The following is a 24,673-nucleotide window of genomic DNA, read 5'->3' on the forward strand; positions in this document are numbered from 1 at the left end:
GAGCCCTCCATCACTGTCAGGACCCTGGGCTGGGACCCGATGGAGTAGGGTGGGCCCAGGTCCCTGTACCCCTTGCTTCCAACCCTCCTCCACCCCCCATGGGGTGGCAGCCTCCCCACCTGAGGCTGAATGGCCTGTGTTTGCCTGTGGTCTGCCCAGCGAGAGACTGCTTACTGCTCTGCCTGCCTGGGGACCAGAGCTCCTGAGACTGTTTACTGTTCTGCCCTGCCCAGAGAGCCAGAGCCCCATAGACTACTTGTTGCTCTGCCCTGCCCAGAGTGCCAGAGCCTTTAAACTGCTTAGTGTCCTACCCCACCCAAAGGACCAGGGCCCTAGCCCAGTGATTTGCTAATTCCCCCGCTGCTTGACTGTGATTACTGACATAGTGAGGCAGAGTGGCCTCCCGCTGAGCCAGAGGGGGAAGGACGACCGCCAATCCAGTACAAGAATAATGAAAGAAAGACCTAGATGTTATCAGAAAATGTCAACAGGAGACTTGGTAACTAGCAGGAGCACCAAGGAGGAGGAGATGGTGGTGGTTGAAGAATATATCACGTAGTTCCTGCCTTGAAAATCTTACTTCTGTGTCTTCCTTTTTTTGTTAACAGGGCGTAGCACACTGTGGGCTTTGGTGAGATGTAAACAATAAACAGTAATATTTAAGCACAACAAAATATCACTTGTAAAGGCTATGAATTGGTTCTAGTCTAAAGCCATTTAAAACTGTATCAGATCTATCTGAAGGTATTGTACAGTATTTTATTTTACTTCCCTGTTATATGTTTGGATACTATAAGCCAGTGGTTCCCAAACTTGTTCTGCCGCTTGTGCAGGGAAAGCCCCTGGCGGGCCGGGCCGGTTTGTTTACCTGCCGCATCCGCAGGTTTGGCTGATCGCGGCTCCCAGTGGCCGTGGTTCGCTGCTCCAGGCCAATGAGAGCTGCTGGAAGTGGCGCGGGCCAAGGAACATACTGGCTGCCACTTCCAGCAGCTCCCATTGGCCTGGAGCAGCGAACCACGGCCATTGGGAGCCGCGAGCGGCCGAATGTGCGGACACGGGAGGTAAACAAACCGGCCCGGCCCGCCAGGGGCTTTCCCCGCACAAGCAGCGGAACAAGTTTGGGAACCACTGCTATAAGCAAGTATTCTGACAAACATAAGATGTTGCAGTTTGTTCTGTATTCCTTATACTACAAGGGCATGGAAGGTTAAGGTAAGCTTATATTTTACCAAAATGGGAGCATAGAAATGGAAATCCAGTATCTTCCTCCATATCCATTTGAACTCTATATAAGCATGGTATACTAAATGGCTTCCAGGGTTTTGACACATGACTTTTCTCTGCAAAAAGGTTGTTCAAGCCATTCCATTAGTGAACCTTTTGTGTGTTAGCAAAATGCCACTCCATCTAACCTTAACAAAATCCAGTGGCAGCCTGCTTCATTCTTTGAATTGAATTAAAAACAACTAGTTGTTAGGAGCAGTGATGATATGATATAGTTATTAAAGTGAAGTAAAGAGGTCCCAAAAATATACTGTGTAACTCAAAGTATCGCATGTGTTGTCCTTATGGAAAAATATCATCTGAGTTGTCAATTACATTATCCTTTAATCAATATTATTCATGTTCCATAATAATGCTATACCAGTGTGGTGAATTGGAATTTAGTAGGTTTTTTTTTTTTAAAAAAAAGCAAACCCAACAACCTAAGGTTAATTAACTGAATAGTAAGACACTTAACTTTATACAAGTTTAGTTTAACAAGAATTGAATACATATTTAAACATTCTTCTTTTATATTCTTAAGGCTTGTCTCCATATCAGCACAGATGATTAGGACAGTTCCTATTACTGTGTGCTCAATCCTGCAAGGTGCTGTGCACTCTGGTCCCAATCTAGAACAGCACTTGAGCACATGCTTAACTTTAAATCTTGAAGTATCAATGGGATTATGCGCATGCATAAAATTAAGAAGTGCATAAGTGCTCTGCTCGGTTGGGACCAGAGTGTTCAGTAGCAGCAGTGTCATTTGCTATTGAGCAAAGGGGGCAGTTCCCCTGCCTCCCCCCCCCGCCCCCGAATTTCATTTTCTCCTTCCACAGACTTTTCATAGATCCATATACTCCATTAGGTTTTCCACTTTTTGCTCCCTCCCTTCCTGCCCCCTAGACTTTGGATGCAATCCTTAGGAAAGCAGTAATTACCTAGCTTTTCTCATTTGTGGTGCTATTTGGGACAGAGAATATTCTGTGTTGCTGCCATAACTGTGCCCCATCACCCAGAATTTTTCTGAAATTAGACCCCCTACTCAGCACCTTGCACAATCAAGCCCCATATGCACTAGTTGTACAGTGCCAAAAACTCCCATGGCCCCATATCCATTCCATGGATGAAATCCTGACCCTCTTTAATCGATGAAGCCAATGAGATTTGTGCCAATGGAAACAGGATGTCACCCCTTATGCACTTTCCTGAGTGTCTGTGCATAATGTGTAGGCATTAAACATTTATTCCTCTTAAACACACTATGCAAAATTTGAGCTTACTATATTATTTTCCTATTTTGAGGGGGGAACAACCAACAAGTGTAGAATTAAATAAACTCTTTGGTAAATATTTCAGAGGGAAATTAGGCTGAGATTCTCCCAGTAGTGATCTGACTGTGTAAAAAAGAGGGTAAATCCAACGAGAGTTAATTTGATGGGGAATCTGGAACACTTGTACCTTCCCCACCAGAAGTTGGTCCAATAAAATATATTACCTTTCCTGCCTTGTCTCTCTAATAACAATCATAATAATTTTATTCTTTTTATGTAGTGTTTGTATATTAGACCTTAACACTCTAACATCGTGTGTGATAAAGCATTTTAATTCGTGCCCTATGCTTGGCCAAACAGTAGAAAAAGTGAATGTACTCATGGAACTTTCGAGGCAAGTACAGTATAGTTGCCTGAGCATGTTGAGCTATTAGCCCAAATTAGGGTTGGCAACTCTGACTGAAACTATTCAGGGAGATATTTTTTTCCAACATGACATAATAGGATATTTTAAGAAAATGACATTAAAATCTCCTGGATTGCTTTCAGTTGTCACTGGGAGATCTATGCCAATTCCGGGAGACTCCAGGTCAATTCTGGAGGGTTGACAACTCTAGCGGAAATTGCTGCATGCAGGTGTGGAGGGGCAGAGATTACTATACCAGTGCATAGGTCGGAATGACAACAATGGAGAAATGGTTTCAGCCCCATGGCCTGTAAGGTTCTTACCCTCCCAATTTCCTGCACAAAAGATGATTATTTTGAGCAAGAATGATTTTCCCCTAATAACACTCCTAGGGAGACAATATGGACTGGTGGCTAGGGCACTGGATAGGAGTAAGGAGACAACCTCTTTATTCTTGGCTCTTTGCTGCCTAGTATGTATGACATTGGGCAAGTCATCTTACCTCATCTTACCATCTTACTTTCCACTTCTCTAAAATTGGGAAAGTAATGCCTCCTCTGAAAAGCATTTTGAGACATTTAAATGAAAATTGCTATATAAAAGCTCGGTATAATTATAGTTTGCAGTATTGTTGAAATCATGTTGGCCTCATGATACAGGAGAGACAAGGTGGGTGAGGTAGTATCTTTTATTGGACCAACTTCTGTTGGTGAAAAGACACAAGCCTTCAAGCTCCACAGAGTTGGTGTGACCTGAAAATGAGCTTTGTGGAGCTCAAAAGCTTGTCTCTTTCACCAAAAGAAGTTGGTCCAATATTACCTTACTCGCCATCTCTCTCTGTATAATTATAATAATTTACAGTATAATGGATTCCATCTTACAGTGTAAGTGAAAATCTGTTGCATGGAATATTTTTTAATTATTTTAACTTCTCAAGGTTTGAACTGCTGTTCTGACTTTGTGCGTAGACTAATGCTTTATTTGAAATTTCTTTTAAGATCATTTCCACCTTCTTAAGAGATTTTGACTTAGTTTGTGCAGTCACTGCACAATAGTTCCATTATCGTAAATTAGTCTGTTTGTCAAATGTAAAACTGATTTTCATTTCCTTAGAGCTCTCTGCTGCATCTACTCTAGCATCTTGCCTGTCAATATAGGATTTTCTGTCGTATGGATGCCAGTTGACATGTCTGTCAGCCATATCAATTCTTACAAATATTCCAGGTTTAAGGAAATCTGATTCAGTTTTATGAAACACTGTAGGAGAAAGGAATATTTGGTTAAATCATAATGCTAGCTCCCACACATTTTAAAATGGAAATCTTTTGTCTTGAATATTTCCAATTTTCAGACACATTGTGCGACAATTATTTCACATTATTTGTTTCCTAGAGATCTGTCACTTGCTTTTGAATGAGTCATTTCCCCACAGTTTCATTGATTTGATTGCCTTGAAGCTTAAATGTGATTTAGGAGGAAAAATTCTCTTTGCAGTGTGCCAGAGGAATTTGGACCCCAGCTGGGAATAATGGAGAACTGAAACTCACACCTGAATTATATCATAATATATGGAAGTTCCATACTATACACTGTATGACATATAGAGTATTGACCATGCACCAAGAGTGTAATTCACTCATCTTGCATAATGTTTAAGTAATAAGACTTTCTGTGGAAGAAATGCCAGTAGACTGGGGAGGTAAAATCTACTCCTCCAACACAGGGCCGGAGTCAGGGCTGCAGTAAATTGCACTCCATCCAGTTTCTGCTACCACAGGCTATGAGCTGGAACAGTGATTCCAGCTCCTCTGTACTAAATACACAGGTTCGGGGGCCACTAGATCTGGTGCCAGTACAGGTTGCATGACTTCTGTCTGTCCCCTTACCTGCCCAATCACAGATCTTTGAGATGGCCTAGGTGGGGACTATGCAGAGATGTGCAAGCAAGACCCGCGGCAGTGCTTAAACTGGGATGAACACCTCATGCTGGTTCTACACTCCACAGGTGAACGTCACCCTCAAATAAGTCACAAATGCTTCAAAAATCTAAAGATGACCCCCATTATATCTTGTTTACCTGCTAACACCAGTCAAGCTCATTGACTTCAACAGGAACATTATTGGGCCCTTACTTAGCTCAAGTATAGTTCTTTTAATCTCCAAAACTCATTTATAAATAGTAATTTGTTAATCCTCCCAAAAGACCTAGAGAGAGGTGGCAGGTTCTAGTTCATGATTATTACTCCCTGTTATGTCGAGTTACTTTGATATGTTGACTTTTAACATTTACACCATAGTATGAACTTCTCAAAATGAATCAAACTTGAGGGTGTTCAGGGCAAGCTGGACACTTGGATTTAAGTAAAGAAAGACAAGAGACCATCACATAAGAAAATAATTCTTTTTTTCTAAATGACATTTCCAGTTAAACCCATTAACATGGGAGTTGGGACTTGACTGTAGAATCTTTATTCACTATGGTAAACAATCATATGAGTAGTCCCATTAAAGTTGAACTATTATGTTAAAACAAAACCAACGTTTTAAATAGAAGAAATGTCCTACATACAGATATTTTATATCTGTCATAATAGGGAGGAATACAATTACCTGTAATCACACTTTTTGTTAATTCAAAATGTTCCATCAAAATCTAAAGAATGTTAGAGTCTACAGCAGTTAGATTGGCAAGTTTATCAGCTGCTACTGCTCTGGATTCATAATATATACTATTATATCCTGATTATGATTTCCTTCTTCTTTTCTAAGATTTGAGGTGAGAGATTTAACATCTCAAGTTACCAAAAGGATCTGTATTATCTAGTTTGAACAACAGAAGAAATACATCAAATACTGTAAATTATTGCTTAACAAAGAACAGTGACAGGTCTGATAAAAGAAATAGATTCCATTTTGATTGTTTGAAGAAACATTGCTATCATTTTATCCTGCAAACTCTTCTTATAATGCAGAAAAAATATTCTCTTTGAAAGTAAGGCTGAAATTCAACAGGAACTTTACTGTTTTATTCATCCTATTTATTATTGCTAGGGGTAAGAAGATTGGACATGATGTCGATTTTCTGATCACCTGTCCAGGGCTAAGACAAGAGGAAGAAGTTTTACATAACGTGATTGACTTATGGAAAAAGCAGGTATGAAGAAAATAATATTTGGATATTGTGACGGGGCAAGGCCAGATGGCTATAGAAAAGTAGTGGGATATAGATATATTAGCTCCAGGCTAAACAAATCCCTGGTACCAGGATAAGTTAAATGGCAGCTGCTCCAGGTCAGTTAAGACACCTGGGGCCAATTAAGAACTTTCCAGAAGGCAGGGAGAACGCTAGGTTGATTGGGACACCTGAAGCCAATCAGGGACTGGCTGAAACTAGTTAAAAGCCTCCCAGTTAGTCAGGTGGGTGTGGATGTCAGGAGCTGTGGGAGGAAGTTGTGCTGTTGGAGAGACTGAGCAGTACACACCATATCAGGCATAAGGAAGGAGGCCCTGAGGTAAGGGTGAAGTGGGGGCTGCTGTGGGGAAGTAGCCCAGGGAATTATATGGTCAGCTACCATAGCTGATACTATTAGGGTCCCTGGGCTGGAGCCTGGTGTAGAAGGTGGGCCTGGGCTCCCCCTTTTGCCCCCCCCCCCGGATTAATCACTGAGACTGGAAGACAACAGAGACTGTGCAAGGGAGGATAGCTTCTCCTCCCCTCCCTTGCTGGCTTATGATGAAAATGGCTCAGTAGACTGTGATGCTTGTCTCTAGAGAGAGAAGGGTTACTTGGAGGGTCACAGTGAGCCTCTGAGGCTAGCAAAATCTGCCAGGAAATGCGCGACCCACAGAGACAAGGACAGAGCTTTGTCACAATATAAAAGAATTTTGTTAGCAGCACTGGATTCAGCACTGTAAGCTGATGTAGAGATAGGTGATGAGTGCCTTAGAAATGCTTATGATACTAATATTTAACTCTCCAGAAAGGATTTGAATATTAGATTGTGCAGGTGCCTCAAACTATTTTAGCTCAATAAATATGGTCCCTTGGGAATAACCAATCTGCTACTTCTCCTTACATTCATTGCTAGTAAAAATATCACTATAAATTTAATTTCTGTACTGTTCAAAGGGATTGATTACAAGTCAGGCACATTCTTTTTTGTCTTTCATATGAAATGTAATAGTATTTGTATTTGGAGGACATACTGCTTTCAGAGTAACTTTTCTTGGCATTACATTGGATATCATTTTGCTTCACGTAAAAGGACAACTCTCTTTGTGAGGTGAATTGTCAAAAGCCCAGAAGCTAAGTAAGATCAGCTTTTAGTTCAAGTGGTAGAGAGAGGATAATTTTAAATTAGTTCTGGAATTATATGTATTTTTCAGTGTGTTAATTAGGAACAGACATCAAATGATTCAGTGGTTTGGAAAAGCCTCCTAACAGATATCTGTGAAGGTAGTTCAGAGCTTTTGAGCCGACCAAACACTATTCTACCAACTTTCTCAGTAGATCCTGGATCCTTCTCCATAGGTACACAACACAGCCCTAGCTCCCTTCCTCCAGTCAGCTTCCAGTCTCTGAAGAAATTCCAAGCCTTCCTTCTGAGTCCTGGGCTTCTACTTTAGTTATGCAAAGTATACTTATTGGGACAGATCCTCAGCAGGTGAAAATTGCCATAGCTCCATTGAAGTCCATGGAGGATCTGTGAGGATCCATTAAGGATCTGTGCTGTTATTATTGAATGCATCCGATGAAGTGAGCTGTAGCTCATGAAAGCTTATGCTCAAATAAATTTGTTAGTCTCTAAGGTGCCACAAGTACTCCTTTTCTTTTTGCGGATACAGACTAACACGGCTGCTACTCTGAAACCTGTTATTATTGATGTTTGTTTAAAGCTTCTTTCACAGGGACCCTACTCACTTTATACAGGGCAAAGTACACTGTCTTCTGGGCAGCTGTCTTTAGACTTCAAATGGGAGCCGTGGGAGGGCTCTCCAGGACTATGTAGCTAGTGCCAGATTGAAAAATGTGCCATGCTTCCAGCTGGGGTAAGAGTCTGCACACTGGGAGTACAGCACTTCATCCCCCGCAAGGAAACTTCTCATGGTACCCCCCTTATTCTCGTGGGAGCAATGCTTATAATCGAGGGAATCAGACAGTCACACAAGCGGGCAGTGCAGTTCACCTTGTGCTGCTCTATATAAACTAAGGGATAGGGAAATGAAAATAGAAAGCTGTTTAAAAAAGAGAGAGAGAGATAAAACTAGGCAGATGAAGCACAGGGAGAAGAGAGAGAGGATGGTAAGTAAAGAAAGAAGAAGGGGTTGATAAATGGATCAGGCTGCAGTTGGAGAAGCCATGAGAGCACAGAAATGAAGGAAATGGCAGGTAGAGGTGGTGGTGGAGGAAGGGTATAAATTGGCAAAAAAGCCAAGCCTAAATATACTGGGGATCAGTTTAAGAGATAGGCAGAGTCCCCTTCTCCTCCCCTGCAACAAAGAATCCCTGTTTATAGTATATAAATCTGCTGCTTGCACTGCTGTTTATGCTGCTTGAACTCAGTACTATGTCACTTCTAATATGCATCTTCCTACTGTCAATGCTGGAGAAATTGGCTGCCAACAAAATCAAAATGCAAAAACAAAGAGGAATTATACTCCTGCCTTTTTTATTACCTTAGTTTTATTTTTTTAAAAAATTGTAAAGCGCTTTTATACTTTTTGACAGTAAACCTGTCTGCCTCCTTGCTGCTTCCCCACTTTTGTGCTACTGCTTCAAAGCTCAGATGCATCAAAGAACATCACTAAGGTCATGATGCTGACTTTCTTTCAACTGCTTTTAGTGAAGGATTCTGCAATGTTTAACTTGTAAACTATGGAAAAACTAATTTAAATAGTTTAGAAGGAGCTTTTCGTTAGTTGAAAAGTTTAGTGTTGCAGTGTCTTTCTACTGAAAGCTGATGGAAAAACTAAGTGGGTAAGTCAACAACACCATATTGCTCTTTGATGCATCAGCATCACGGATAAGTGGGTCTAGAAACAGAAGATATGTCTCCTCTGAGCTTCAAAATGGAATGGTAAAATGGAAAAGTTGCAATGCGGTAGACAAGTTATCTTTTAATAGTTCAGTAATGCTTTAAAAATGAAGTAAGTGTGCTTCAAAGGCCATGTCAAATGACTTCCCCTGTGAGCTGCAGTTTGGAAGTCTCTGGGCCAGTAGTTTCTTAGCCATATGTGTCAATACAACTTTTTAATGCATACAATGTAATGTTTTCTATTTTTATATTTTGTTAGAAGCATATCTAAATATATTTATCTTTATGTTGTTAAATATATACCCCTGACATAGCAGAGATAATACTGCTGTGTGGATCTTAACTTTTGTATTCTCTCACTTAACATTTTTAACTGTACACTCTTAACACTGCATTAGCACAGCTTGGCATTAATTTCCTTCTTGTTTTTTTTTCTTTTTGTTTAAAGAAAGACAAAGAATAATCAGCCTGTGCTGAATAATCTTAGTATTTAAGTGATCCAGATCAGACTCTGACATTCACACCTCATTGAGGGGAATGGACGGGAGAGGAGAGGTCTCATTGAGGTGAATGGCAGGGAGCTAAATGACAGGGCTAAGCTTGGTACTGGAGGCAGTTCTATGCAGATCTGATTTAAAAGGGCAGCAGCACATTTATTACCTGTGATGGCTGTATCCTTGCAATGGGGGGGAAAAATAGTTTGGCTGAAATGAAAGTTCAGAATTTTCAGAAACAATATGTAACTTTCCCATACCAATAATTTTCTCCAGCTCTTGAAGATAAGGCTATGGATTTTTGCTGTATGTGTGTGTGTACAGCTGAGACCATTACAGTCTCTCTCTCATGCAAACTGTTTTAGCAGCAGACTAAGAACAGCAGCACTTGTGCCTTTCCGGCTTGGAAAGAAGAATAAACTGGTATAAACTGGCCTAGTTTATCTTCAATAGAATGATGCCAATTTTCTCCACCTGAAAATCATATCTATGTGATGTCACAAATGGGGTTGGACTTCATTAAGCCCTACTTAAAATTAATCTACAGAAGTGATAAATTTATTATTGTCCCAAACTTCTGCCATCCTGAATGTGATCATGGATTTACTCCAAAATGAGCACTTCTTTTGAAGTGCCAAAATTCAACCTGTTTAAAAAAAAATACCACACTTTTTTTTTAAAGTAGGAAAATTGTTCTACTTGTCCTCAAACTCCAACCTTCCACAAAATCCTCACTTGGTTTTGACAGTGCTGGAAATCTGTGTGATAAAATGTCTATGTTAATCTTCATTTAAAAATCTAAATCTGTAAATAAGGGCTAAAGAAATATACAGAATGTAGGTCAAAGAACTGGTGTTCGCAGAAAGCTACAGATGCACTAATTTACACGGTGTAATGTAAATATGCTGTTTTAAACCAGCAATATCCAGAGCTCTACTAGATCTTCGTGGCTGACTGCACTCTTTAACAGTCTTTTTTTTTTTTTGTTAGTTTGTTTGAACCTAGAGAAGTGCTGTTTCAGCTGCATTTTATGGAGCAATGTCAATGTCCAGCACCTAATCAAATTAAGTTAATCGGCAACAGTATCCCAGTGGATTTACCTTGGGTCTTGATTCCTATTTAAAAGTGGCATTCTGGCTTTTAAATCAGATTTCAGCTGCTCGCTGAAGTCAGCACTTGTATAATTTGTTGTCTAATTCCCCCTTTTATTTATGCTAAAGTAGCTATTTGCAACATGGGTACGTCTTTACATTTTCTTCCTTTTAACTCTTACAAATTGCCAAGCCATTTAACTATGGAAAAGCAATAAATCTATAGATGTGTAATCCTGAAATGCCTCGTAGTCACTCTTACACTACCCAACACTACCTGTGGATACTTACTATATATTCACTGGAGGACATAGCCCAATCAACAAGGGAAAAGGCCAGGGTGCTCCATAGCAGAGCTCCAATACTGAATTACAGCTCTACAATTGCATGATGGAAACCAAAGTGAGCTAAGAAATGTTTTCTTGAAATGCCTAACATGAAAATAGGGAGCAGAAGATCAGACAAGAAACATCCCTCCCTTAAATTACAGGCAGTAGCTGTACTCACAGGACATTTCCCGTCTTTCAGAACAGCTTGGGAGCTCTCAATTAGAGAGCTACTGGAAGTTCTTCCCAAGAAAACCAATAGGATAAAGGTTAGAACTCGCATTTCAGAACCTAGAAAGCAAGGTTGAAACCCTAGCAAATAAACTAACTATGATGGATAATAAATAGGAATGAATGGAAATTAAAACTAAATGAAAAAATATGGCAATGGAGGTCACTGCTAGAAAGAAAATGATGATGAAATGGGGGATATGGAATGATCACAGGACAAAACAACTTAAAAACCAAACTAGTGCCAAGAATTCTGGGCATGTATCTGAGTGTTTTCAGGTTGTGGAAGGTGTCTCAGAAAATGGAATTACTGGTAGCTGGTCCTGATAGTTAAAGATGACCTGATGTGTATAGTGCATTGCTATAGTCTATAGGTCTTGCGCCGTCTCCTTGCTGAAAACCCTGACAGGTATGGGCACTGTCCATCTCCTAAACTGACAGCTCTGTTTGGAATTTGTCAGGTAGGACTATACCCTAGACAATGCAGACCTATTCAATCTTCCCAGATGTAAGACCTATGGAGGGATGCACCAGCAATCCCCACCTAGGAGTGACTACCTGACATCAACTCCAAAATGTTTGGGTTGGGGGGAGCACAGTAGCAAACATTGCCTCCTGATCAGAGACATGCCTGTCTCTGATGATCTCCCTCTCATGATCTGCTAACAGCTCCCCAACAGTTACGCATCCCAGTCAATAAGAGTTGGTCTGCTGGGCTTCATGTTGTCAATATGCTGGGATTTAGTCTCTGGTGTACAGTACCATGATAGCTGTAACAACTATATAGATGTGAGTTTATGTAAGACTATCTATCTGGAAATTCTGAATTTCTAGCAAAATCAAAAACAGTAAGCAGTGCTTTCTTTTTTAGGGCTTGCTTTTATACTATGATCTCATTGAATCAACACTTGAGCAGGCAAAACTACCAAGCAGAAAAGTTGATGCTTTTGATCACTTCCAGAAATGCTTTGCAATTTTAAAATTACATCAGCAAAGAGTGGACACCAGCAGCTGTGATATATCAAAAGAATCTGATAAGGCAGAAGTCAAAGACTGGAAGGCAATCCGTGTGGATCTGGTTGTAAGCCCCTTTGAACAATATGCATATGCTCTGTTAGGTTGGACTGGCTCCAGGGTAAGTAACTTCAAGAGCCTACATTTTTTTTTCTTTGAGCTACTAACCTATTTTTGTTGTTGCTGGACTATTCACGGTTGGTTTACTTATAAAAATGTTCCTTTCTTCATATTTTTCTATTATCTCCTTCTTAACCCTGTCATTAAGCAGCCCATTATCCTAGCTTATGGTGACAGAGGCATCACGCATTTATATATTATTTGTCTGCTAAAAGAGTTAACATCTATTTTCCATGAAGTTTAATTTCTAGGAATCATAAATCCAATCTTTGGTGCACCTACAACCCCTTCTGCCACTCCAGCACTACAAAGGGTTTAGCTGGCCATCTGGACAAAGGGAAATTCCCCAGGTGGCAAAGACTTTAGGATTTAATAACTATTTTATAACTTTAAAATAAAATAATATTGGTATTGGTAGTTGATCTTGTGATTGATAGTTACTTTGCTAATTGGTAGCTGGTACTGTAATTGGTGGTATAATCGGTATAATATTAAAAAATACAAAAATAATTAAATAAAATCAATATAAATTTCAAAATGAAAGTCAATTTCAAAACTAAAAATCAAAATGTTACATTCTGAAAAGGTTTCCAAATATTTCATTTAGACTTTTTTTAATGAAATTTTGCCAAAATCAACACATTCCAACACAGTGTCATTTTCTGATGGAAAAGTGTTCCATTGGAAAGCACTTGACTAACTCTGCTCTACATCACTGACCTCTGATGCTACTTATATGAGAGTAAATGGCCCTATTCAGGATGTGGGGATGGGGAGACATATCAGGGAGCTGCATATAAAATCAATTTGCAGGGCTGGCCTCAGCCTCTACATGATTTAGAGCAGCTATTGGACTTCTCTAAGTGCCACTGATATAAGGTCCTTCATGGTCCTCAAATGAAGCTCCACTGCTCCCCAACCCCTTCCTATCTCTGACAGGCCCCTGGCCTCCCTCCCATTACACCTCTTATGCCAGGCCAGTAGTGGAGACGCACTAGTACCGGAGCCAGCTGTAGTACACTTGTATCAGCAAGGAGTTTCCCTCTGACAGATGAATTATGTGCTGGGCTTTTGTGGCCCCGTTATGGCTCCTATGGATGGCAGCAGTGAAAAAGGGCTGTAACACAGGAGGCAGCCTGGTTCAATGGCCCCAATTCACCATTATATTATGGCAGTTTTACTTCTGTAGCTGTGTCCATGCAGGAAATGCTAAGCAGGGTTAAGAGTGTTCAGGAATCCTGTAGTGAGATGTGCTGTGCTAACTTACTTCTGTCTAGTAGAAATTCAGTGCAGAGATTATTTTACCATAGAAAATACCTACTTTTCCCTTCCATGGTCAACATTTTTAACTCAAAAGCCTATTTTGCTCCTATGTAAAACATAAAAAGAAATTCAGTTTTTTATTAAACAAAGAGAAGACTGACTGATGGATTCCCCTTCAGTTAACCATTTTACAAACCTTTTCAGAAAAGGCAATTGAAACATCAAATTATTTCCCTTGCCTACTTGTAAATCCTATTTCTAATCTCTTAACCCCCTTTATGCAATCTTTGAGATCTTAAATTAACCCTCTGTTTTGGGTTCATAGATTGTATTTCATAGATTCCAGGGCCAGAAGGAACCAGTGTGATTAAATAGTCTGACCTCCAGTATAAGACAGGACATAGAACGTCCCCAAAATAATTCCTAGAGCAGATCTTAAAAAAAAAAAAAAGACGACTTTATTTAAGAATTGTAAGTGATGGAGAATCCACCATGACCCTTGGTAAATTGTTCCAGTGGTTAATTACCCTGACTGTTAAAAATGTATGCATCATTTCCAGTCTGAACTTGTCTCGCTTAAACTTCTAGCCATTGGATCATGTTATACCTTTCTCTACTTAACTGAAAAGCTCATTATTAACTGTTTGTCCCCCATGTAAATACTTATAGACTGTAATCAAGTCACCCCTTAACCTTGTCTTTCTGAACTTGTCAGGTCCTGCAGACTCAGACTCCCTCCTACTCTGGGAGTATTTGCCATGTGGAAGGGGTCTCTTCCCCTCCCTCCCCAGGGATCACACTCCTACACCACATTGCACCAAATTTGTGCCTTTGTCAATCACCATGTACGCCCTTAGGCAGGTACCCAGTGCTATCTAAGTGTTTCTACATGACTGAAAGCCTAAAATAACCAAACCTTTCTTGATTTAGAACGGGGGTGGCCAACCGGAGCCTGAGAAGGAGCCAGAATTCACCAATGTACATTGCCAAAGAGCCACAGTAATACGTCAGCAGCTCCCCCTCCCCCACTCCCAGCACCTCCCACCTCCCGGCAGCTTAGCCAATCAGCGCCTCCCCCTCTTCCCGCACCTCCTGATCAGCTGTTTTGTGGTGTGCAGGAGGCTTTGCGGGGGAGGGGGGAGAAGCAAGGTCACGGCAGACTCAGGGGAGGGGGCAGGAAGGGGTGAAGTGGGGGCAGGGCCTGTGGCAGAGTCAGGGGTTGAGCAGTGAGCATCCCCCAGCACATTGGAAAGTTGGCACCTGTAGCTCCAGCCCCGGAGTCAGTGCCTATACAAGGAGCCACATATTAACTTCTGAAGAGCTGCATGTGGCTCCGGAGCCACAGGTTGGCCACCCCTGATTTAGAAAAATCGGGTGATTAGCAAGCAAACTGTGGGAGTCCTGTATATGCTTAATTTAAACTATTTCTTGTTACAATGCTATACCATCAGTAAGGTAACTAGTATCAGGCAAAGTTAATATGATGTAGTATTGTATGTCAAACTAATATCCCTGTGAGTGTTCATTCATTATGGGACTACCATGAGACTTAAGTTAGATCCATTAAATGAAACTGGTAATGTACAAATGAATGGCAGTTCATATAACATGCAGAAATATGTACAATAACATTGACCTGACAAACTTCCTTATAAATGGTGAGTAGGCTTTTTCATACACACACATTTTTAAAGTAGTTTTAAATGGATCTAACTTACCTGGTGCTTCAGTGGGTGAGAATATAAGTCTTTGTGCAGCCTCTGAAAACATTCATTTTATGAAGGTCTTGTTTAGCTGTACTGAAGCTGTCTAGAATATGTCTCTTAGCAGAAGATGGTTGTTAATCATGCCTTTTTAAAATCCATTCATTTATAATTTGGATTGGTATTCTAATGCTTATACATATTAAGCAACAAAGTGAGTACTCAATTTGATTTGGTATAGTAGTGTTTAACTTGTTGTAAATTTACAGCAATTTGAGCGTGACCTACGAAGATATGCCACTCATGAAAGGAAGATGATGTTGGATAACCATGCCTTATATGATAAGACAAAGGTACAGTTTGCTCTTTGAAATGAAGCTACAGTGTGATAATTGATAAGAATATATCTTCAGTTTGTTTGTGCTACCTAAGTGCAGAGTATTTCAGCTTGCATATACCCATTATTAGAAGAATAAAAAGTCCCCTTTCCACAGAACCTTCTTTCTTACTCATTCACTTAAACATAAAGGTTCCTTGGCTGTGGCCAAATTGTGCATGGCTCAGTTCAAGATTGCGGGATATTCAAAGGTGGCTTTAAGCACATTTGCATTTTTCTGATCCTGGGCCACTCTCCTGTCACAAGTTAGAGCAGCCTTAAAGCTGCTTTAACTTGTACAGGCTTCTCTATGCCCCCAAAAGCACATATGCCAGCTAAGGATCACAGTGGAGGCCCCGAGCAATACCTCCTTTTCCCCGCTATGCCCCTCTTATACGGATCAAAGTGGATGTCTGGAGCCAAAGTCGCTATAGTAGCTGCTCTACTCCAGTGGAGGAGCTCTCAGGTTCAGTGCCACTTTCCAACAGTGCTGTGACACAAAGCAGACACAGCGTAGATCAGAATAAAAATAATTTCTTCTGATTGTTCTGCATGTAGTGTGTGTGTAGGATGGAGAGGGTGGAAGGACCATGCAGAGTCAAGCTAATTATGCATCTCTCTATTTTTGATTAATATCAAACCAACAAAATCCCTTTCTTTGAAAACACTTGCCTATGATTTTTTTAAAACTCATACAATATTGCAAATATATCCTGTAGCAAATATACTGTGATTTCTAATTAAACACAAGAGTGCTTAGAAGAGACTGAGACCATTTGAATCATTTTTGTTATAAAAGGCAGTACTTTCCCACTCTATTCTGCATACTGTTAGATTGCTGCTTTTTATTTTTTGTATATGAATATTCATGAACACATTGGCACTGGAGGTTTTATTGTGGCCCATTGCCTGAAATGTGATGCATGTCAGAGAATCCTATTTTTCAATATCAAGGGGTTATGTCAGGGGAGAACCCAGGATACTTTAATATATTTCCAAAGAGACTTTGACAGGAAAAGGCAGCATTAACACACCAGTTGTGAATCAATTACATAGCTTTGCAGATGGGAACAAAAAGTAGAGATATTTCCTCTGGGGATTTATTACAAAGTTACACTGTGAAATTATTCCTCAGCCTTGATTTTTCACGTGTATGCATGTACATAATCTAGGAATCATTGTATATGTCTATTGGGAGATATCGTATAATTATAAAATTACTGTATTTTTTGAGTTCTGCAAATTTTTTGGTGGCGTTTCATTAATCTTTTGTAGATATGAGAAATTCCCAAACTGAAAAATGAGAATTCCATGCAACTTTACTGACAACCCTCCTCTGTAGGATCAGGGAAAAAAGGCTATGGAAGGGAAGAAGATTTTAAAATGGTAGCCTAGAAAGAAGATGAGCGAATATTCAAATCCCCCAATTAAACCATCTATAGGGACAGATCCTAAATGGACTTAACTTCATTGACTTCTATACTCCACTTTGATTTCTGGAGCGACAGCAATTTACTCTAGTAGAGAATTGAGCCTACAATGTTGAGGTTCCATTGTCAGCCTGAGGGAAGCAAGAATTTCTTTGGCGCACAACCAGGGAGGACAAGATATAACACATGCTCAAAGTCTTACAATATATCTACTGTTGCTGCGTGAGTTACAAATTGTACACGCAGTTATAAACTGGGCCGATAACCGTTTAGGTTGAAATGAGCTTGGTAAAATGTGGTATTGTTGGATTTTTGCATTCTCCAGTAAAATGGGTGACTATGGCACTGGCAATGCTGTGCTTACTTAAAACCACCCCTGAGATGGGTGCGTCAGTTGTAAAGTCCTGTATGCCTATGACTGATGCCTTTTCTGCTTATCTTCTCTCCGCCATCATAGCTTCACCTTTAACCTTTAACTTCCTTGTTAAATTGTAGATGCTTATCTATATACCTTTTTGATATCTTTAATGACTGCCGTCTATCTGTACTGATCTGGTAAACTCTTAACTTTATCTCATGTTCCTATAGCTTGGTGCTATTTTTGATCTATGGGTATGTCTACAGTGGAACTGGAAGTGTAATTTCCAGTTCGGGCAGACATACCTGTGCTAGTTCTTATTGAGCTAATGTGCTGAAAATAGCAGTGTAGCTGAGGCTGCGTTGGTGGCAGGACAGGCTATCCATGCTGAGTACAATCCCATCTGAAATGCTACATATGTATCTGGGGCGTGCCAACAAACCTTTATGTTTATGTGGCAATGAATATGAAAGTAGCTGTTGTAGAAAATGGACTTTTTATTTTTTAAATAATGGGCATCTGCAAGCCCCCTTCTGACTGAGTGAGTGTGGCATTGCGGGAGCTCCCTGCCTCAACTTCCCCTCACCTGGAGATTTACATGGAATCTGCAGCTGCAACACTCTGAGTTCAATCCCCTTTAGTGGTCACAAAAGTCCAAATAAAACCAAAAATGCTTTTGCTGCATTTCAGCTCAACTTTGGGGCTCAGTTTCCAATCCCTTAGGGATTATTTTTCAGTCTATCTGTGGCTCTGGGATAGAGCCTGACTCCTGGGCTCCTTTTCTGGAGCCCCCTCTCAGTCTCCTGCAGATCCTTGCTCAGGGTCCTCCACAGAACCCTGACAGCTCTCTGGGGTTCCCCTCTCATAGTGACTTTCCTCAGCCCTTTTTAAAGAAATTGGCCTGTTTCTCAGAACCAGTTTGTGGAGGAGGGAAAGTAGGTAATCTGACACAGGTATGGCTGAGCACAAGTACCCTGAATGGGCAAACCAAAATGTGATAGGGCAGGTAGGCTGTCCTGCTGCCTGTCAAGCTGTGGCTACAATGCTATTTTTAGTGTATTAGCCAGTGGCGTTGGAACAAATTGTATAGTGGGGATGCTGAAAGCCACTGAACAAACCTGTAAACCCTGTGTATGATGGAAACCACTTCAAGCCAGAGGGTCCTGCCACACCCCCACCACCCTTAGTTCCAGAACCCTTGGTGTTAGCTCAGTCAGAGCTAGTTCAGGATGTCTGCCTGAGCTGGAAATTACACCTCTAGGTCCACTGTAGACATACCCTAAGAAATGCTTCTCTTGGACAAAAGGGCCATCCTCAAGAACAGCTCCATCTTCTCTCTCTACTGGAGTCCTAACTTCATTGCCTCCGATGTCTATAACTCTAGTATTATCTATAACACTCAATTCTTTCTCCTCCTCATATCTTTCATATCTTCAAATCTCCACCTCCTTGTTTATCTCATGTCTCTGTCACCTTAACAATATTGCTTTGGCTTTATTTCTCTTGGTAATTCTCTTCCATGCCTTCATTTCCCTTCACCTTGACTTCTGCATCTCATAAAGGCTCAGTTCTGTAGACTCCAGCATGAGCACAAGGCTGCTGTCCACCTTCTCATATATAATAATAATACCACTGCTGTCACTGAAAATGAGTGTTGATTGGCTGGAGTTTAGTGGGAGCAGGGTTGAAGAGCTATAATGCTTGCCTCAGCTTTGGAAGAATTGGTCTGGCCTGGGAGTTTAGTTTAGTTAGAGGACTGCTCCAGTTTTGGAAGACTTAGTCAGCCTGGGATTAAAGTTAGCCTGGAAGCCTGGCCTAAACAAGGGCCTACTCTATCCTTGAAAGACTGAGTTGAGCCTGGACACCTGGCACAGAGCCGCACCAGCCTAGAAGATTTTGCTGAATCTGGACAAAGTCTTGTTCTAACTCTGGGAGCATTTACACTAGTTGGGAGCTACATTATTATGAAGTTGCTATAGGAACTTTTTATAACTTATTTCAGTTTTGCTAGGACCTAAAAGTAAAATTATATTTTTCTTATATATTTAATGCTCCAGAGTCTCTTCCTGTCCCTTTTCCCCTTTATGGTAGCTGGTTCTAAAATCCACAATTCACACTTGTCAGACTATTGTGTGATATAATGCTACTTCACTAACTCCCCCTTCACTTTAAGATCCAATTTAAAGCCTCCTTACGTGTGTTTTTAAACCAGTTCAAGGACTTGTTTCACCCTGCTTCTGCTTCCTCCACTAAGTAGCTTCCTCTGTGTGCTGCCTCATCATGTGATCATTGGGGTGCAAGGGCCTTCCCCTTTGTTTCTACTCTTGGCTGACGTGTATGATTGTTTTAGATGATGACACATTTCTGTTATTAGTGTCTGATATATGTTCGTACTAATGGCTGTGGCTACAGCTAGAGGTGTGATTTCCCCTGCTCATGTACACGTGCTTGCAGTAGCTCGATGAGGGCTAGCATGCATATAAAGAGCAGTGTAGCCGCAGTAGCATGTGTAGCACTAGTGGAGCTAAGCCGGGCCAAGTGTAAACCCACCTAAAGCCAGTGGACAAGTACTTGGTATGTCTCAGCCGTGCCTCTGCTGCCCCTACCTGTGTTACCACAGCTACAGTGCTATTTATAGTCATGCTAGCTCTCATCGAGCTATGGGAAGTAGGTGTACATGAGCAGGGGAATCACACGCCTAGCTTGTAGTGTGGAAATAGCCTGTGTATGTATGTGGCCACAGATAGTTACTTTACCTGTAGGCAATCCTGGCACATGTTTTCATTCTTATGTGAAGGAAATATAGTATAGATAATCTTAAGTATTTACAGAAAAGCTTATAGGTTTAGGCACAATCAACAAGAAAATTTGTGCAAAGGATGCTCTTCTGCTGAAAAAAAGGATGCCATGTGTATTACTTTTTTGAGCCCTAAGGACTGTGTCATAAACTTTGGAAACATCACCAGAAATGCACAGCAAAACAACTTACAACCTCGTGCCCATATGTGGAAGATTTTGCAGATAATGCTACTATGCTGGTCAGCAAAGAAAGCAAAGAGAGAACAGCTGTTGACATGTGGGGAGGGCTTTCATATGCAGCCTGGCAAAATCTCCGGAGATCAGCTTTACTTTCTCCTGCTTTCATTCTGCACTAAATTAATCATTGCTCTGTACACGTGTCCTATGTCTGATCAATTTGTAAGTGGGCACAATGCCACGCTGACAGATTGGGATGAGTAGGCAAACAGAAGATCATGCATGTGTGTCAGGTGTGTGGCACTGCAGGCAGCAATCCCAGGTGGGGAACAGTCAAACCACTCTTAGGGTTCATCTTAATTAACTGTAATTAATAGGTTGTGTCACCAGTCTTCTGATCAATCTCTAGACTGGATTAACTCTTAAAAAGAGCAACATAAAGAGGAAAGAAGATACATGACTTATAAAAAAAACTGTTTTGTCAAATTTTCCAGCCAGCTCTAATAACTATATTTAAGATTCAGAGTTGCTATGGTAATGGCGGGCCACATATCAAACATAGATTGTCCCCAAACATTTTCTTCACTCTGGGTGTAATGTGGAATTACATTCCAATGATCTCTTCCCTGTAAAGTTCAGCTAATGGAAACCATATTCCATGTCCTTCTGTGGAGGTAGGTACTAGGAACAAATTGTGCCCAGGGCCAGATTTACACCTTATGCACCCCAAGCACAGAATCTTCCGGATTCCCCTCCCCACCTACAGCTGACCTTCGTGTTTTCCATAAACAATGAAACAAAAAGAAATATAAATGATGATTTAAATACAGTAGAACCTCAAAGATATGAACATCAGTGTTACAGACTTCCTGGTCAAGGGGACACTTTGTGGAACCAGAAGTCCTCAATCAGGCAGCACTGCAGACAAAGAAACAGACAGAAAGAACCCCAAATACTGTATTGCCCTGAGGCTCAGGGCTTCAGCCATGGGGAGTTGGGTGTGCAGCCACAGGATGGGGGTGGGGTGGGGTCAAGGCTCCGGGCTTCTGACCTCAGGAGCACTGGGGCTCAGGGGTTTAGATAGAGGGGCGGGGGGAGCGCTGGGCCTCAGCCCTGCGGCTTTGCTCCCAGTTTTCATCCCCACAGGGAGTGCTGGGGCTCGGGGCTTTAGCTACAAGAGGGGCACCAGTTTCTTCAGAGTTACAGAACATTTCAGAGTTATGGACAACCTCCATTCCCAAGGTGTCCTGAACTCTGAGGTTCTACTGTATTATTTTTTTTAACTTTTAACCCACTTAACTTTTTGGTGCCCCTAGAATGCTGGTGCACCTAGGCATGTGCCTATTGTACCTAACTGGAAATCCGGCCCTGATTGTACCCCAACATCCAAAGCTGCAGAGGGATCCTTAGAAGTGTAACTGATGCCATTCCACTGCATAAGATGTAGGATTTGGGGGACAGGAGTAATGCATCCACTGTGCAGTGCATAGTCCAGCTCCACAAAGGCCACCTGTGTCACAGTGGCTGAGGGGCATGTACCATTTGTGCAGGATGAGACCGAGGGATGGGGCAAGAGGATTCACTGATGCATGGATTCTCCAGCCCTTTCCTCCCTGCCTCATAGACAGAGCACACTAGGGCTGGAGTAACTTGTGTTGAACAGCTCCACTGACGCATTGTGATCTGGTTAGCGGAGAAAGATTCCTCCTCTCCACACACATTGATCCTCAGCACCAGCCAGTATCCTCAAGCTGGGTGCTGAGGACTGGATCCACCCTGTAGCATTCACATTTTGATTCAAATCTTTCCCAATATTGTCAAAATGACTTCTCAGACTATCACCTATAAATCCATTCATTACTTTCTGCAATTAGATAAAGTGGACTATAATATTGTAAATAATTAGAAATCCTTTTTTTTGTAAGAGAGAAGATGGGATTCTTAATATATAGTGTACAATAAACAGATTAAATTATTATCATATTAATGTTTCTGTAGCTAACATTGTAGAGGTTTTTTTTCCAAGCTCAGAGCTGTTTTTAAAAAATGTCACTGAAGTAGAAAGCAGTGATTAGTTTTATGCCCTGTGAAAATTTAAGATGTGGAATAGCAGCCTTAATGATTTCTATTGTTAAAGAAATATTGGGGGGGAAATGACATTCTACGCAGAGTACTAGATACAATTGATGACAGTTTTTTGTATTTAAAAACTATTGTGTGATTCTGAATTACATAAAATGTTATTAGTTTCTGAATAACTAGGAGGAGGTGTACATAACTACCATGAATAGCAAATTCATAAGATGTCCTGAGAACTCTTTCATGGGGCCCAATCCAATGAGATGCTGAATGCTAAACATCTTCAGTGAGAACTATCCGCAGTAGGAATGATTTGTAGCTAAGGGGCAAACTAATATAAAGATGAAAGAGGGGAATGTGGGCTCTTTTCTTCCAAATTGCCAAGATAGTACATGCAGTAACTGCTATGAATGTTGCACATATCTTTATTCATGAAAACCCCAATTTCAGAATGTATCCCTATTCAGGAAAGTGCTTAATTGCTTTCTTGAATAAGGCTTAGACAATCTCTCTTCATTTTAGTCCTCTCCCTAAGAATTTATAGAAACCGCAAACAGTTATGTGGTTGGTATAATCCATCTAAATAAAATGGATGTAGTATAAGATAGAAAGTAATGTTCCTCTAGTAGTAAAAATTCTAAAAACATGAGCACCATATGTGACCACTGCATTGTCCGATAGTAGTGACTGATGCAAATTATTGGCCTAATCCTGCAAGTGAGCTCTTCTTAACTTTTGAGGGTGACTTTAATCAGCCTTGGAATTTGTGGAAAAGCTATTAAAATTATTTCCCCTTTAAGAATAAAACTTAGGAGAGAAATAATAGCCTTGTAATAGCCGTGCATGCTAAAAGTTTGCCGATGGAAAGCTGTAACATTTCATCTCACATTGTTGCTGATTCCCAAACTGTCCATAATTATGGTTAAGGAATGGAGGTCTGGATACCGTTGTGTGCCTGCTGTAGTGTGGAGGGCAATATTGTTGACTACAGAACTTTGTCCAACTGAATTTTTAAAATATATCTTAGTATTAAATCTTCATGCTTTTCAGTCTGCTTGTTAGAAAAGATTTATGTGAAAGGCAAGAATGAAAAACGCAGCATAGTAGAAAGTAATAGTATGTTCCTGGCATGATATCTGATGAACCTCAACTTTTTGCAGCTGGTGAACATGACAGAAGGCTGTCAGGAGCATTTCTAGTTACTTTCTTTCTACTTTCTGAAGCCAAATTCCCAGTGCAAATATTTCCTCTTTTCTGCTTTTCTCCTCCTGTATTTGTTTCTTTGGATGTCATGATTACTTGAGACAAAGTGGGTGAGAAGATATATTTTTCCCTCTGGGTTTATATTTAGTAGGGTAAAATATTGTCCCATTTGAAGTCAATGGGAGTTTTGTCATTGATTTCAACTGGGGCCGGGATTTCATCCCAAATCTCTTCTTTCCTTTTTCAATATATCTGCCTATCACTACATTTGGGGAAAATTAAGGAGACCTTTTGGAAACTTCCAAGGAAGATGCAGTGTGTAACTGAGAGGAAAGTTTTGCTCAGTGATAGGAAAAGAAACGCCAGTCTGAATGATTTGGGAATATTGAGCAGGTTGTATAGTGTTTTTTTTTTCTTAAATGCGTAAATTGATGCCATAGTATCCCTGTATTTCCGGAAAACACAGGATACATTAGCTATATTTGTTCTCTGGCAAGATGCCAAGTAACCTTAATCACATGTATCATTGGAAAGAGCTCAGAAGATGATTATGCTACTCTATATTCATTTTATTACATAAATATATACAGCATTCATATATGTGTGTGTAGCTATAATGTTAAACAGCTATATTTTAAAGTCTGTTTTCTTGGTGCAGCATCTGAGAATGTTTGTTTCATGCCATCTTTTATTATAGGGAATGTCTGCAGTAGTTTACTTGCAGAGTTAAACAGATTCTTTAAAAACTGGATGTTAGTCTTATGTTGGCAGATGCTATGTTAAAATTATGAGGATATAACAGTGAGACAGTCAGCCTGGAGAACATCCTGATGAATTAAACATGCTACAGCTGCAAAATTTGCTTTAGATGTTTGCAATAATGACTGGATTAAAGATAAAGTAAACATAAAGATCCAGAGTTTATATTGATTTCCAATGTGATCAGTGTTGTTCACATAGTCATTGCTACAATTGAACACTGAATCATTGTAAACAAATGCACATACTTTCATTTACTAAATGCTTCCAAT

At 40.5% G+C, this 24,673-nt stretch overlaps 1 protein-coding gene across 1 annotated transcript in view; it reads left to right on the plus strand.

The window, feature by feature from the left end:
• The window catches only part of DNTT (DNA nucleotidylexotransferase), a 150,048-nt gene that overhangs the window by 103,669 nt on the left and 21,706 nt on the right, over positions 1 to 24,673 (plus strand). The window contains exons 8-10 of the mRNA XM_007053018.3: positions 5,995 to 6,097; positions 11,992 to 12,255; positions 15,490 to 15,573. Of these exons, the coding sequence (XP_007053080.2) occupies positions 5,995 to 6,097; positions 11,992 to 12,255; positions 15,490 to 15,573 (451 nt within the window). The remainder of the gene's footprint in view (positions 1 to 5,994; positions 6,098 to 11,991; positions 12,256 to 15,489; positions 15,574 to 24,673) is intronic.

Source organism: Chelonia mydas, chromosome 7 (genome assembly GCF_015237465.2).
Source record: "Chelonia mydas isolate rCheMyd1 chromosome 7, rCheMyd1.pri.v2, whole genome shotgun sequence".
NCBI lineage: Eukaryota > Metazoa > Chordata > Testudines > Cheloniidae > Chelonia > Chelonia mydas.